This window comes from Pygoscelis adeliae, unplaced genomic scaffold (assembly GCF_000699105.1).
Source record: "Pygoscelis adeliae isolate BGI_AS28 unplaced genomic scaffold, ASM69910v1 Scaffold222, whole genome shotgun sequence".
NCBI lineage: Eukaryota > Metazoa > Chordata > Aves > Sphenisciformes > Spheniscidae > Pygoscelis > Pygoscelis adeliae.
This window is the reverse complement of record NW_008824309.1, coordinates 287,590-301,712: the sequence shown is the minus strand read 5'-3', so window position 1 is coordinate 301,712 and position 14,123 is coordinate 287,590. Positions and strand designations below refer to the sequence as shown.

At 46.3% G+C, this 14,123-nt stretch overlaps 2 protein-coding genes across 3 annotated transcripts in view; one reads left to right on the top strand and one right to left on the bottom strand.

Annotated features, from left to right (window-relative positions):
- LCT (lactase) overlaps positions 1–8,994 on the top strand; it is a 21,449-nt gene extending 12,455 nt beyond the window's left edge. Inside the window, 8 exon segments of the mRNA XM_009318934.1 lie at positions 1–27; positions 1,867–2,065; positions 2,773–2,975; positions 3,364–3,473; positions 5,431–5,565; positions 6,640–6,863; positions 7,790–8,026; positions 8,786–8,994. The exon segment at positions 1–27 is cut by the window's left edge and continues 6 nt beyond it. Coding sequence (XP_009317209.1) covers positions 1–27; positions 1,867–2,065; positions 2,773–2,975; positions 3,364–3,473; positions 5,431–5,565; positions 6,640–6,863; positions 7,790–8,026; positions 8,786–8,994 — 1,344 coding nt within the window.
- Positions 8,995–9,992: 998 nt separating this feature from the next.
- Positions 9,993–14,123, bottom strand: part of UBXN4 (UBX domain protein 4) — a 15,913-nt gene continuing 11,782 nt past the window's right edge. For both annotated transcript variants that reach the window (XM_009318933.1, XM_009318932.1), the window contains exons 9-13: positions 13,337–13,464; positions 12,216–12,318; positions 11,735–11,866; positions 11,183–11,391; positions 9,993–10,628 (exon numbers count right to left, since the gene is read on the bottom strand). In XM_009318933.1, the coding sequence (XP_009317208.1) occupies positions 10,490–10,628; positions 11,183–11,391; positions 11,735–11,866; positions 12,216–12,318; positions 13,337–13,464 (711 nt within the window). In that variant the 3' untranslated portion in view covers positions 9,993–10,489. The remainder of the gene's footprint in view (positions 10,629–11,182; positions 11,392–11,734; positions 11,867–12,215; positions 12,319–13,336; positions 13,465–14,123) is intronic.

The window sequence follows — 14,123 nt, the reverse complement described above, 5'->3', positions numbered from 1 at the left end:
CTTCTGGCAGCTAATATTATGCCTCAGGTAACTAAAAACGGTAACTTTCAGCTAACTAAAAAATAGCAGAGCCCAAGTCTGATGCTCAGAGTACATGTGTGTGTTTCCATCCACACCCTCCTCCACAGAGGAATTGTTTTTCATTGTGTTCCGCAAGGAAACATGGTTGTTGCATAAGCAAATGAACTGGGAATATAGTGATATGTTAGAAATAATTACTACCCAGAAAGATCACGGTAACCTTATTGTTGGCTGATTCCAATTACCTTCTCACCCCTCATGTGCTTGGAAGTAGATTCCACAAGGACCTACTCAGTGATTTTTCCAGAGACTGAGGTGAGGCTGACCAAGCCGTAGTTCCCAGGATCCTCCTTCTTGCCTTTCTTGGAGACAGATGTAACATTATTCTTTTCCCAGGAGTCAGGAAGCTCCATTGATCGGCATGGTTTGTCACATGTAATGGACAGTGACCTCACCACTGCATCAATCAGCTCTTTCAGCACTGTTGGGTGAATCTAACCTGTCTCCATAGACTTGGACACACGTACCTTTTTTCTGTGTACTGCTGGCTGTCCCTGTCCTCCCCAAACCATGCTGGTACACACAGAGGTCTGGGAGCAAGAAGACTGTTGAGCAGTTTCCATCACTAGGCAGTCTTCCTCCGTTCAGCAGCGCACTCCTGCTTTCTCTGAACTTCTTTTTTGTTAACAGTGTACTTGCAGAATCGGGAAGGAGTTGGCTTTTCCAATTTCCTTGTTTTCTTCATTTTCTGCACCTGTTCCCACTTTTTATATGATCGCTTTTTTGAGTTATAGCTCATTAAGAAACTCCTTGCTTAGCCAAGCAGGCTCTGGTATGTTAGAATATTTGGGTTCCTTGCTGGGAGTGTTATGGTTAATACATCACCTGCAAAGTTAAGCTGTAGATGCAATGTAACCATAATGGGACAGTCCCTCCTAATGTGAGTTTAATGTTCTTTTGTAAGAACTGAGTACCTAAACCAACACTGTTAGGAAGTGCCTGGGAAAAGAAAAAGTTATAAAAAGTGTATTTAAAGATGGTTCTTCAAATGTCTATTACCTATCCCTGTCCTACTTACAGGTAGGATAAACAAGTATAAGAGTATAGATGGTTACGTATATTTTTGTTGGGTAGAACTGTTTTATCGATGTCTTCATAGTTTTGCCATGTAGCGACTCTGTTGTTGAAACGATACTGTGGGGTGACTGGAAGAAAACAACCTTTTCCTTTGTTCTGGCCACGGCACTCTGACAGAGGGACTCCCCAGGAGGGAAGGTGGCCAAGGTTTCTGCCTTGGTAGCCGCTGAGCACAAGGGAGAGCCCTGGCCTGTGTAGAGAGTGCACATGGCAGCACCAAACGCTGTATACATGTGTATGCACACCATACTGGGGCAATACGGGAATATCTACACAAGCGTCAGCTCATGCCTGAGCAAACCTGTGCCTTCATGGCGTTGCTCTAGGCTGGTCCGACGGATGTACCAGCCCAAAGAGGTGTTTAGTTCATGTGTATGTCATCTGAGAGTCAGTACAGCCCCAGCAGTTCTTGACTGATGAGCTCTTGCTATCACAAGGTTGTGGTGGTTTTTGGTAAAAGCTTCATCTTCACCATCAGGCAGTCCTTAGAGTTCGAGTCACTTCCCCATGTCCTAAAGAAACCGAAACACTGGCAAAAAGCGATTTTATTTGAGTGCGCAAGTGATCGCTACAAGCTCAAACACCATTAGGAAAAGGTAGCTGCAGATCAAAGCACAGTTTATTCATGTTCATAAAGGAGGCTGGGTTATTGTCCTTATTTCTGAAAGTGACAGGTTGAGTCCTTTCTCTTGCTGTCTTTCCCCACAGGTGACTCTCTATCATTGGGACCTCCCACAGGCGCTGCAGAACATCGGTGGGTGGGAGAATGATACTATCGTTCAGAGGTTTAAGGAATATGCTGAGCTCCTCTTCCAGAGACTGGGAGATAAGGTGAAATTTTGGATAACCCTCAATGAACCCTACAACACTGCATATTTTGGCTATGGTGTTGGCACAGCTGCTCCAGGTAAGACTGCTGGGCATAACCTCAGAGCCTGTGCAGCACTGTAGGCACAACTCTGTTTTATGCTGCAGCAGAATAGATGCTAGGGCCTTGCACAGGTAGAGCAAGGAGGATGGTGTGGTGGGGATAAATGGGGTTTGGACTGCTGTGGGGTGGTGAACGGATCCTTCTTTCACTTTGCCTGTCCCCTCCAAGACCCAGCCTCCTTCTTCCACTCCTCGAACCCACCCCTCCTCTGCAACCTCTGGATTAGACTTGCTGCCTGGAGCAGACCCCATTTCCAGAGCAGCTCCAGTGACTGTAGAGAAGGGTTAGGGCTGGAGGAGGGCCAAGCTCAGCTGTAGGGTAGAAGCAGGGGAAGGGGAGGGATGGGAGCTGGCCTGAGCACACACTGGGGGGCAGCAGCCTGTGGCTGGGGCCGGCAGCCCTGCACGGGCAGAGAGCTGAGCCAGCCCGTGTCCCGCCACAGGGGGAGGAAGGGGCAATGTGGGGTCCCACACAGCCTGCCCGCTGCAGCTGCACCTTCAGCTCTCTCTGCCGAAGCAGCCATCTCAGCCCAGGGCTGGACCTGAGGGCACCAGACGCTGCATTTTCATTCATTTACCAGCAGGCAGTTCTGGGTGTCCTGGGTGTTGTGTTAACCTGGGAAGCAGCCGATGAGAAAGCTGGGAACTGCTGCTCGACTGCCTGTGCTGTCACTGTCTCTGCAGGCATCTCCGTTCGGCCAGGGCGAGCCCCTTATGTGGTGGGGCACAACTTAATAAAGGCCCACGCGGAAGCCTGGCACCTCTACAATGAGACCTACCGGGCAAAACAAGGAGGTTTAATCTCTATCACCATCAACTCTGACTGGGCAGAACCAAGGAACCCACACAACCAGGAGGACATCGACGCTGCCAGACGATACTTGCAGGTACAGAGACACCCAGTCACAGCTCTCCCTGCTGCTCCTGGGTTTGTTCATGGTGGCACCCCCATCCTGGGTGCTGGAGATGCCCAAAACCCAGGTCAGCATCTCACCATGCCAGCACGAAAGAAAAGGATGAGCCAGAGGCACCACTGCGAGGGGAGATCTCCCTCTTCTGGTGGCTGATCAAGTGTGCAACACAATTGAGACAAAATATGATTGCAGTGCCAAAAGCTTGTTAAATTTTCTGCCATTGAATGGGCATCCCTGCATACCTCCATGTGCCTGTTCATTGTAAATTCAGGTACTACATATAAAGCAGCGCAGGAAGAGGAATGGTTAAATCCCTTGTTTTGGTACATAATTTATCCTTCTCCCTTATTCCCTGGCTTAGTTTTTTCTAGGTTGGTTTGCTCATCCCATTTTCAAAAACGGCGATTATAACGAAGTGATGAAAACGAGGATTCGGGAACGCAGTCTGGCTCAGGGTCTGAGCCGGTCCCGGTAAGAGCCCAGGCACATATTTGCTTTTGTTTTACTTGCTGTGCTGAAACCTGCTTTTCTGAAAGAAGTGCTAAATTTCAATGATTCTATTGCAATGCTACTGTAAAAAAAAATCTTACTGTATCCTCACAGCAAGACTCTAGTGTACATTTTGCCCCTTCCCTGTCCTTACCTCTCTTGAAAACTAACTTTACTAATATAGCATATCTTTGGGGTAATAAGTTGGCAGCTCAGAGTGACACAGTAAATGCTCTGCATTAGCCACAGTGCTTTACCTGACCCTGGTAAGTGTGTTTTAACTGTTCTTAAAATGATGTCCTGAACTCGAGCACCGAGAACTCATTGGTGCCTCTGAATTATGTTTCCTGTTTTCCATTCCCATTAATTATTCTTAACCTATTGTGCTAGCAGTGCTCCATCATGAATGTTTTTCCTTTTCCCTCCCTTTTTAGGCACATATAAGGGAAGCACTTTTTTCCCCTCTTCACTTTAATAGCAATTTGATGGGGTATATTAGGTCTGGGGCTATTCCTGGTCATTCCCCTCTGAAAATGTGAAAGACCACTTGTTTTGAAATGAGGGAGATGATGGTGGAAGAGTCGGTGTGTGCTCTGCAGCAAGGGCAGGGCTCTTCAAGATTGGAGTTATGCTTTTATATGGGCCTAAAACACTTGTGCTCTTGAGCACTTTTTTGGACGCGTTATTTCTGCTCTGGCAGTTGCTGCCATTGGTAAGACAGCAAAGTCACTGTGTGTTGCTTTATGAGATAACGTGCCCAAGCGTCTCAGTCTGGGGAAGAAGTCCTGTCCTCAGTCTAAGACTGCAAACTCTCAAGCATCGCCAAATCGCCAGGAGTACTGGCTGCATTTTCAGCGGGGGTTGCCTAGGGACCTAATTCCCAGGAGAATTTTCTCCCTCTTCTGGCTAAAAGAGGGAGCTGAAACCTCGCTCCTTGCTCCAGGGTACCCTGGATGTCCCTGACTCCGGGTCTTACTCTGTGCAGGGCTGCAGCTCCCAAAGGGGGAGATGTTCTTTGCTGAGGAGGTCTCCCTTTTGAAGGGAACCAAGCACTTTGGGATTAAATGGTAGAGTCCACACAGAGCGCCTAGTTCCCAGTTTCTCCTGGGTTTTCCCATGTTCCTCCGGAAGGGTCATGGTACCTCCCCTTGTGCTTGTGGTGCTGGTACCAGGGATGCCAGCATTACACACGGAGTGTGTTCAAAGTGTGGATCTCAGGGAGAAAGCTCAGGAGGTTTTATTGTTTCCGTGTAGAAGCCAGAGTTTATGAGACAACCCTGTATTAGCCTCTGCCATGACCTACCAAGTACTACTACTGCCAGGCAGAGAAGAGCTCCTCTCGTAGCGGATGCCTGCTCCCCTGCTGCTGTGAAGCACATCTTAGCACAGATGGCTGGCTGCACCTTCAGTGCGTGCAAGCAGGAGTACAGTGTTTTGAGGGGGCTCGTGACAGCTCCCCTGAGCGGGGACAGGACCCCTGGATGTCCCTGGCTGCTAGGAGGCACCACTTCATGCTTCCCTCTGTCAGAGCTAGTCATGCTCTTGCAGGATGGTGGGCTGAGACAGGTCACTCGCGATCCACTGCATCTGGATCTCCATAGGGTTGTGGTAAGCACACGACAACCAAAATGGTTGTCACCAGTTCCTCCCAACCCATTCCTGACCGGGCAAACACTGTTTCCTGTCTTAAAAAGCAGGATAATGGTCAAACTTCTTGTTTGACCATGAGCAGAACCTCTAGCCACCAGGTGTCTCTTTTCTGGTCGGTGGAAGATCTTGGAGAACGTTAGTAGGGCAGGCAGCATGAATTGCATATTCTAGCAAAAGCTTAGTTTAGTTTACACAATCGGACTGGGGAGGGGTAGAAGCAAAAGAAGGGGAAATCCTGAGAAGACTTACATTTTGAGGGGTTTATACTGTTCTCTGTTTTCTATTGCAGACTTCCAGAATTTACTGAAAGTGAAAAGCAAAGAATTAAAGGCACATATGACTACTTCGGTCTAAATCATTATACTACAGTTTTAACATACAACGTAAACTACCCTGCTGGGGTTCTGTCGTATGATTCTGATAGGTAAGAGATGAATGTAAATTATTGGTCAAGTAAAATATATGCACCTGGAGCCTGGGCCAACTGAGCAACGTAAACTGATAGCAAATAAAGCTGAGACACATATTTTAAGCTGTCGTAACCAATAATAGGGAAAATACCCCCCAACAGTATCTGTGATACTGTTATTTTCACAGAAGTCCAGCAACAGGCCTTTTTTTACAGACCTGATGGTAAATATGAGTGTTTAAAACAGAACAAAGAAAATTAGAGGATCTACTAAAGGAAGGAATCCACACTTGTGAGTCTCCCAATAGTTTGGGATCAGCTGTAAACAGTATTTATTGTATTTCCTGCCCCCAATCCGCAGTTTGAACTGCTAGATTATCCTGGTTTTATGGATACTGCTCCATTTGCTGTTAAACAGTTGTTAGTTCCCTCACCACATCGGGTAAACATAAGTTCAAAGCCTAAGCATCTAAATGACTTCATGGTTAAGTATACATAAGTCAAGATTTTTATTTAGATACCGATTTCTTTCCCCAGCTTCCAAAGGTAAACAATAGGAGCTTACTGGTTTTTCTGATGAGAATTAAGGTAACGGTGGGACCACACACAGGGTGAACACAGGCTGTTTTCCGAAACCTTTCCACAGAGAAGATATGAAATTATTGTCACTTCCCTTTGCTGCTGCATCCCAGCCCCTGTGGTTTAGCCCCGTAGAAGGACACTGGGCTCCGTCTTGCATTCCTGGACGTAGGTGTTAGTGGCAATTTTGTGTGCTCAAGCACTGCATTAGACGTTGAACATCAGAAATGGTGTCAACGGACAAAGATTTGGAGAGAACATCACATCCTCAGCCATAGTTGATTTAAGCAGAACATGATTGTAAAGCAAAGTATGAGAAGTGTTTTCTGGAGGCTTGTAAGCACCAGCACCACCTCAGCTGGCTGTGCTTTCCCCAGCTTGCCACGTCACCTCCGGTTCAGTTTTCCGCAGAGCTCAGCACCGTATTTCTCAGCCCTGCAGCAATGAGGTGCCAGGCACAGCACCAGGCACTTGGGACTGGTCCCTTGATCACTGTGTCCTCCTCTGCAGGGGTGTAGCTTCAGTAACCGACCGCAGCTGGCTGAACTCCGGTTCCTTCTGGCTAAAGGTGACACCCTTTGGCTTCCGAAAGCTCCTGAGATGGATAAAGAAAGAGTACAACAACCCTCCGATTTACGTGACTGAAAATGGGATCTCAGAAAGGGGAGCCTCAGACCTCAATGACACTTGGCGAACGCATTACTATCGGAGCTACGTTAACGAAGCACTGAAAGGTAAGAGCGATTATTTAAATCTGCTCATCCAAATCTCTAGCAAGCAGCAGCGTCTGGCCCCACGGCTGAGGCGTATAAAGCAAGTCGTGAAGAGCTGAAAGAGCACTGCCATCGCACTTGCAAGTTGCACACCCGCATGGGTTTACTCTGTATCCGCTTCTGAGAGCCTTTGGGTTTAGCAGAAACTGGCCACGGATAGCCACGACGTTGCAGGGAAAGGTGATCCAAAGGAAGAACAAACCCTGGGTTTAGCAGGGTAACTGCAGCTCCCTTGTATAGCTGCACCGGGCAGAAGAAGGTTCCACTACTTGACGGGTACCTGCTGTGAATGCCTACTTTGCCTTCTAGTTTGACTACTGCTGTGTCTAAAAACTGCATCTTTTTAAAAACAAAAAAACCCCAACCCAAACTGGTTTCAGTTACAGCAGTGGCCGAGCAACATCGAGGAAGGGCTTCTTCAGTTTGTTTTTCTGCCGTAGTGGGAGCTGCCAGCCAGATGCTCAGAGAGCGCTCGCTTACCGCCTTGTAGCAGCGAGGCCCCGCAAGCGCTTGTTTAAGCAACGGTTGCATGTTGATGGCTTTTCTTCTCGATTCCTAAACCTTTGCTTTTCGGACAAAAGCTTTCATTTTTGGAGCAGAGGAAAGCAGCCTCCAATAGTGGCAGGCTGGGCTACCCTGGTTGCGCGTTAGCTGTAACTTGGCAGCTGAGCTACCTCAAAGCAACTGAGCTAAGGCAAAGATGTGAGGGAGGTGGGAACGGGGAGAGGGCAAACCCCGTGAGGCCCGTGCGGCAGTAACCTCGCTGCGCTCGGCACCCTGCTGCTGTGTGGTGCCCTGGAGCACCTTTGTGCCACTGCTGGCCTAGCGGTGGTGCCTCCTGTCACCCGGCTGCACACCTAACCTGCTCTGCCTGGTCCTCCTAACAGCCGTCGTGCTCGACGGCGTCGACTTACGAGGCTACACCGCATGGACGCTGATGGACAACTTCGAGTGGGCAGCGGGCTTTGACGAAAGGTTTGGGTTCTATCACGTGAATTTCACAGACCCCAACTTGCCGCGGCGCCCCAAGGCCTCTGCCAGGTATTACTCGCGGATCATAAACTGCAACGGGTTTCCAGACCCAGCAACGGGCCCCCATCCCTGTCTGGAACAGAAGCCTGAAGGTAAGTGATGCAGCAGAAATCGTGCTTGTGCGCGCGCATCTGATTCTAATCCCAAAAGATTTCCACAATCTACGGTCTTTAAAGACACCACCATTTTCTGCAGTGTTCTTTTTAAGGGCTCCAGCAGTGCACTGGCTAGTCTTCAGTTATGACTGAAGACATTCATGCGGGATTGTGTCACTTCTGTATGCGAAACCAGAACAGTGACTAAACTTTGTGCCGTAGCACCTCGGTTCGTGCCTGTCTCCAAAATGCAGCAAAAAAGTTACTCTATTCTACTTTTCTCTGATTAAGAGAACTGCCCAAGATGTTTTCCAAACCATACGCATTCAGTATTCCCACATCATTTTTTCTAACCGATTTTGAATACTTTATACGGATGGGTGTTTTGGGTAAGCCTTTGGAAATACCGATTCTTTTGTCATTTACGTTCTCTGAACTAGGGGAGCACACTGAACAGCAACCAGTGCTAGTGTGGGGTTTTTAAATAATCGTTTTTATTGGCTTTTTGGGACGACCACGGCTGCCAGAGAACACTTGCCTCTCCCGGAGGCTCAAGAATTGCACCATCAGCCTCAGTTGTGCCTTTGCTCTGAGCTAGAATCGTGTCTGATCCCAAAGAACTACGGCTGCTGCCAGAGTAGTGAACAGCGACGCTGAAAGCCTCGTAGAGGCAGGAAGCAGCAATGCACCCCCGCGCGTGAAAGCGTTCACCCCAGGCTGCGTGCTAATACTTTCTTCTTGTTTCCCCACGGACAGCGACGCCCACAGACACCACACCAGGACCAGCTGACAGCGTGCGTTTTTTGGGATTAGATTTGACATCACAAAGCGCAGAAATAGCGCTGTACGTGCTTTTCGCTCTTTCTGCAGTTGGAGCACTGGGCTTGGCTGCTCTTGCATGTATGTATGGAAAATTATCCAAAAGATCCCGTAAACTGTCACACATGGAACTTAGTAAACTGTAAAGTTTCCACTTGCTAAAGTGTGTGGTTTGGGTTTTTATTAAAAAAAAAAAAAAAAAGCCTGTAGCACCAGGAAAAGAAACCTAGTGCTTGTACTGCTGCAACTGTGTGTCTTGCCTTACTGCTACCTCCCCGTCATTCTGGTGTTTGCTTACCAACTTTCAAATACAAAGGAGATTTTTTTCCTACGTTAAACGCCTCTTTCCTCCCCAGGCATTATTGAGTTGACTTCTTACAGACAAAAGTAAAATTGCTTGTTTCTATCTGCATAAGGATTCTGAACCTCAACTCTCATCTGTTCTCGCTTCATCATCTCCCCTTGGACGACGCAGGTCTCTTCAAGGAACCCGAGAGCATCCCCTAGAGACTCTACAGCTTCTTAGCGGTTCTAAGACAAGTGTCTCTCTATGCTGGTGAAAACTGGTCTAGGAGAATGTACTGTTCTATTGCAGCTGCTGTATTGGGGTTTCCCCCCCCCTTTCCTTTATTTAATATATGGCATTTTTTGAATTATGTGCCATAAGTTATTTAAAAAACCCCATGGAAGTGGCCCTAGTGCTATGCCAGTACAGAGTGCAATACTTAATTCAATCTCCTCTCACTAGGAATCCGAAGCAGCGCGGAACACCGGTCACATTTAGGTCTCTGACAATGAGGTGCACAGTACGTGGTGTGGGGGAAGGATCCTTCCACGCAGGAAGGCTACGACCCCTCATCCAAAATAAAAGCTTGCAGGCCCTTGTACTGCAGCAGCCCCCTGCTAGCAACAGTTCCGCTTTGTGGGACAAAGACCCATCTTTTTTCTTCCTGTACCATAGCCTGGACCCAAAACACTATTTCCAATGTGTTTTACCAGATTTTAATATGAACAACTCCCAAATAAGGTCATTTAAACCAGAACAAGAAGCGTGTCTGCTCTATTTTAAATTTCAGTGTATGAGCCTAACCGCTTGCTTCCTTGTGTCACAAGTATGTCAGGAGAACTTCACCAGAGAAGACAGTTATGTTTTCTGGAAAACAGTTTATTGAGTGCTTGGGGAATTAAAAACTACAAGGTTTTGCTTGCAGTTGCAGAAGCAAGAAAAAAGTTAAACATAAATTAGTTACCTGATTTGCTACTTATAGTGCTTCCGAAACCCTCATTTTAATCAGTCATCGCCTACCGTGACCTTTATATTAATATCTGGCCCTTAAATTTATGTAGCAGAATATTTATAGATTAAAAAGTGCCCTTCTACGGCAGTAGGGTAATGATCATGAAAGCTGATGGAGATTTTCAGTCTTTTTAACTCTCTGCTTCTAGGCCTCAGCTACACCCGCTTGCTTTTTCTGACTTAGGTGACTTTATTCCATACTCCGCTACAGGAATAAGAATTAAGTAATTCAGTCAGTGTAAAGTGAGCCCCACTTGTCCAGAAGCTTTAGTTGACTTAGATCAAATAAGAAAGGAAAGAAAAAAAAAAAAGCGCTAGACAGTGATTACTGCAGTTACTCAAAGCTACATTTGTTGTGTAGAATTTCCATTCCAAGTATTGTTTTCATCTTCTCCATCGTCTTGAGTCCTCAGTCTATATATTTTGCCTTCTTTTTTGAAGTCGTCCCCCCGCTTTTCCACTACTCGTTTCCTGACTGCTTGCCTAGGGTACAAACGACAGGGAGGTTTGACAGTTTCCCCAGTAATAATCACACGCGAGAAGCGAATGCAATAAATGCAAATCATGCATCCTTCCTTCCCTTATCCCCAATAACCGTTTTCTTCACAGCCCTTTGTTTCCTTGGGAAGCAATACCCAGCTGAAAATTTGTCATTTAGCAGTCAGACCAACCGACAGGATCTCGTTTCCCCCAGAAAGCACCTGTCATTGAAGCGATACGCGGCTGCCTCGCGTGGAAGGGCCTAGTGGCTCTCCTGGCACAGCCCATCTCCCATTCTCTAGGCAATACAACACCTCAACTGCCAAAATCAGACTTCAGATGCTCGAGTTGGTTGCACAACCATACCGTAACGATTTGACGCGCAGTTTTCAAAATTTTTATCTTCCAAACAAGGGTTTGTGGCCAAGAGTGGTGGCCAGAAACCACAAGGAGAGGGCAGCAGTTAAGAGACAGCAACAGTTCAGTTCCCCACCACACGGTGAAAACAATTCCAGCAGGCAGCTTGAGAACCAGCTGCCTTGAACAGTTTTGGTTACCTGCTTTGCTCAATGCTGCTAGATGTCGAGGGATTTGCGCGGTCTTGCGGATGAGCTGATCTCACAGTAGACCTTGAGGGGGGCGGACTCGTAAACAGGAAGTTGCTAATAAATCTCCAAACTGCTAAGAGGGGATAAAGTATTGTGCCCAAGAACTTCCACAGATCACCGCCTGAAGCCTGAACAACAGAAGTAGCAGGTCTTCCCGCCTGGTCAGGAACACATAAAGCAAACGTGTCAGATATTAACGTCGCGCTCTTGCAGACAGAGTATTTATTTCACACATAATTTAGAAGCAGCTCAGCAGACACACGAGAACTCCTTTGGTTACCCATTAGACAAATATCTACACCACCATTTATCGGCTTCAGAAAAAATCCTTTTCCAAATCAGTCCTGACAAAAGTTAAAGTAATTTGGCAATCTGTCTTAGCCACAGAAAAGACCAGAATTCAAGCCAAATACTACCATGGCCTACTAAAAGCAGCTATACAGCTACAGTATTGCTGTTTGCAAGGAAACGAAAAGCAAACGAACCAAACCCAACACCTACCGGCAGCAACACTACTGAAGCGCTGGGTGCTAACTCTAGCTCCAGTAATTTCTTTCCGTAATCTTCTTTGGTAAACTCCCTTCTGGGAAACATTGTTGCCAGTGAAAAATTGCCGTAAGCATTGCCAACCGTCTGTGAAAACATACAGAAAACATTTTACTTATAACCCTTCACTTTCAAACAACTGCAGACTTGCCAGTTGAGTATACCTTGCCATATTGACCCAAGAGTTCTGTATCAAACTAGCAGTCACCTTCACACAGAGAAATGAAGGACTTTTCATATCCTACTACCTCTTACTAACGATATGCTGCAGTAATACAACGGCAGTTGGTGGTGCTGGAAAAGGCTGCTACCGAAACCCCCTTCAAATAAACAAAAAAGAAAGCAGTTGATGACATTTCCACCACAATCAACAGCCAGCTGATGCTACACCAAGTTGTAATCGGCACGTAGCTGAGAAAACAAAGCACCAATTTACCTGTGCAGCAAACTGCCTTGCTTCTTCCAGTCGCGCTTCAGATGGGAACTGGTTAGTAAAGGAAGATCCATCTGGGAGGCGGAACTGAATCCTGGCTATTGCACTGCGGATACATATCGGGGTTGGTCAGCAGACGAACAGCTACAGGCAAACCCTCCTGGGCCTTTAGCTTGGTAGTATTGAAACGTGGAAGAGAGGGACAGTCATCCTACTGATGGCAGTGCAGATGGGCTCTAAGTGTGGATCCACAGCTGACAACCATCTGCTTACACATGACAATGCATCTCCTCTGGGTTTTATCAGAGTCCAAGACCCGTTGCCATTCAAACAAGATATTTACACTAATCGTGCAAGAAATTAATAAATGAATGAAATATAAACCATATTTCTTTTGTGTAGTCTGTATTACTTTTGTTCTTTTTTCAAGAAGTCGTACTACGAGGGCATAGACATTTAAGCTGGCTTGGCAAGTAACTCCCATTAGCTATGGCCCAGCATTACTGTCTGAGTTTCAACACCAACACCGGTAGCCCCGTGCTCGCCCTCTGCTCAGGGGCAGTACTAGACTCGCGGTGGCTCCGTAACTCCACATAAGGTCTCTACAGGTCAGAGTATTTCTTAGGACAGTAGCGTTGGGCAAAGCAGGAGACGGCTCTGGCCCAGACAGCTGACGAGCCCAATCAAGCCTTGCTGAATCCAAGGCAACTGCGCACACGGCCGAATAGCTGGGTCGGCACCATGCTCCCCAGCGCAGTACTGACCTTACCCAGTCACTCTGTCTCGTCATTATCTATCACATTCTCACCTTATCTAGTTCCCCACCTAGCCCCATTATACGTGGTATTTAAATCAAAGATCAGACAGAAAACGCTCTTATCTAACTAAAACAACACACAAGGAAAGGTGGTTAGTGTTTCATTATCGGGAATGTCAAAAGGATGAAAGTTATCAGAGAACGTAATATTCATGTAAATAGCTAAGTTTTTACATCACTATTTAAGCAGTTCAACATGGTATCAATTAACAGTTTAGGATGTATATTAAATCTCTTAGAAGTTTATGTAAAGTTTCCTTACCTCTCTTCCCCAAAAATATACACTTCTTTCTCTACAGGAACTCACCTTCGCTCCTTTTGAGATGCTTCTTTTCTGGCCTCTATTTCAGCCTGTTTAGCCTGAAGAGCCGCAGCTTTTGCAGCTTCTGCTTCTTCCTTCGATTTTGCAAAGCGAGCTGCTCTCTCAGCACGATCCTGTGAAAGGACCAAACCGAAACCTTAATTTTTACCATAAATTGTAGCTTAATATTCATATGATCTGTACTCGATCCCCAGCTAGCAGAAAAGACCGTAGTGCTGCAAAGAACTATTCACTGCCAAACTGCACAACCTCATGTCATTAGCCAAGATGACGCACTTTTCAATGAGTCACTTCATGCAAACAGTTGTTAATAGATGATCTTCCCACACGAGTTTAACACTCCAGTGAAGATAAAGCTAAAAAAAAAAATCTTACAAGTTACACGATTACAGTTCTAAGTGTTCTAGGCCAAAACCTAATAATGAGGAGGAATTTCAACTGTCACGAATTGTTTATATCCAAACTTACAAAATAATCCTCACCACCATTTTGAGATCAGTGTTCTTCTGCATGTTCCACAATTAAATATCCCCTTGCTTCTGTTCCAGAACTATGCTTAAATTGCAATTATTTTTATGTTTAAATGATAATTCTCCACTGGACTCAAGCAGTACGACAGACAAGGTGGTTATGTTCACTCAGATAGAAAAGATCATCATGAATATGAAAGCAGAAGCTCCATTTTAGGCGCCGGAAATGCTACATAAACCCCAATCACGTAAATTGTTACAACACAAGGCCGCAGGATTCCAAACAGAAAAATGGACACTCT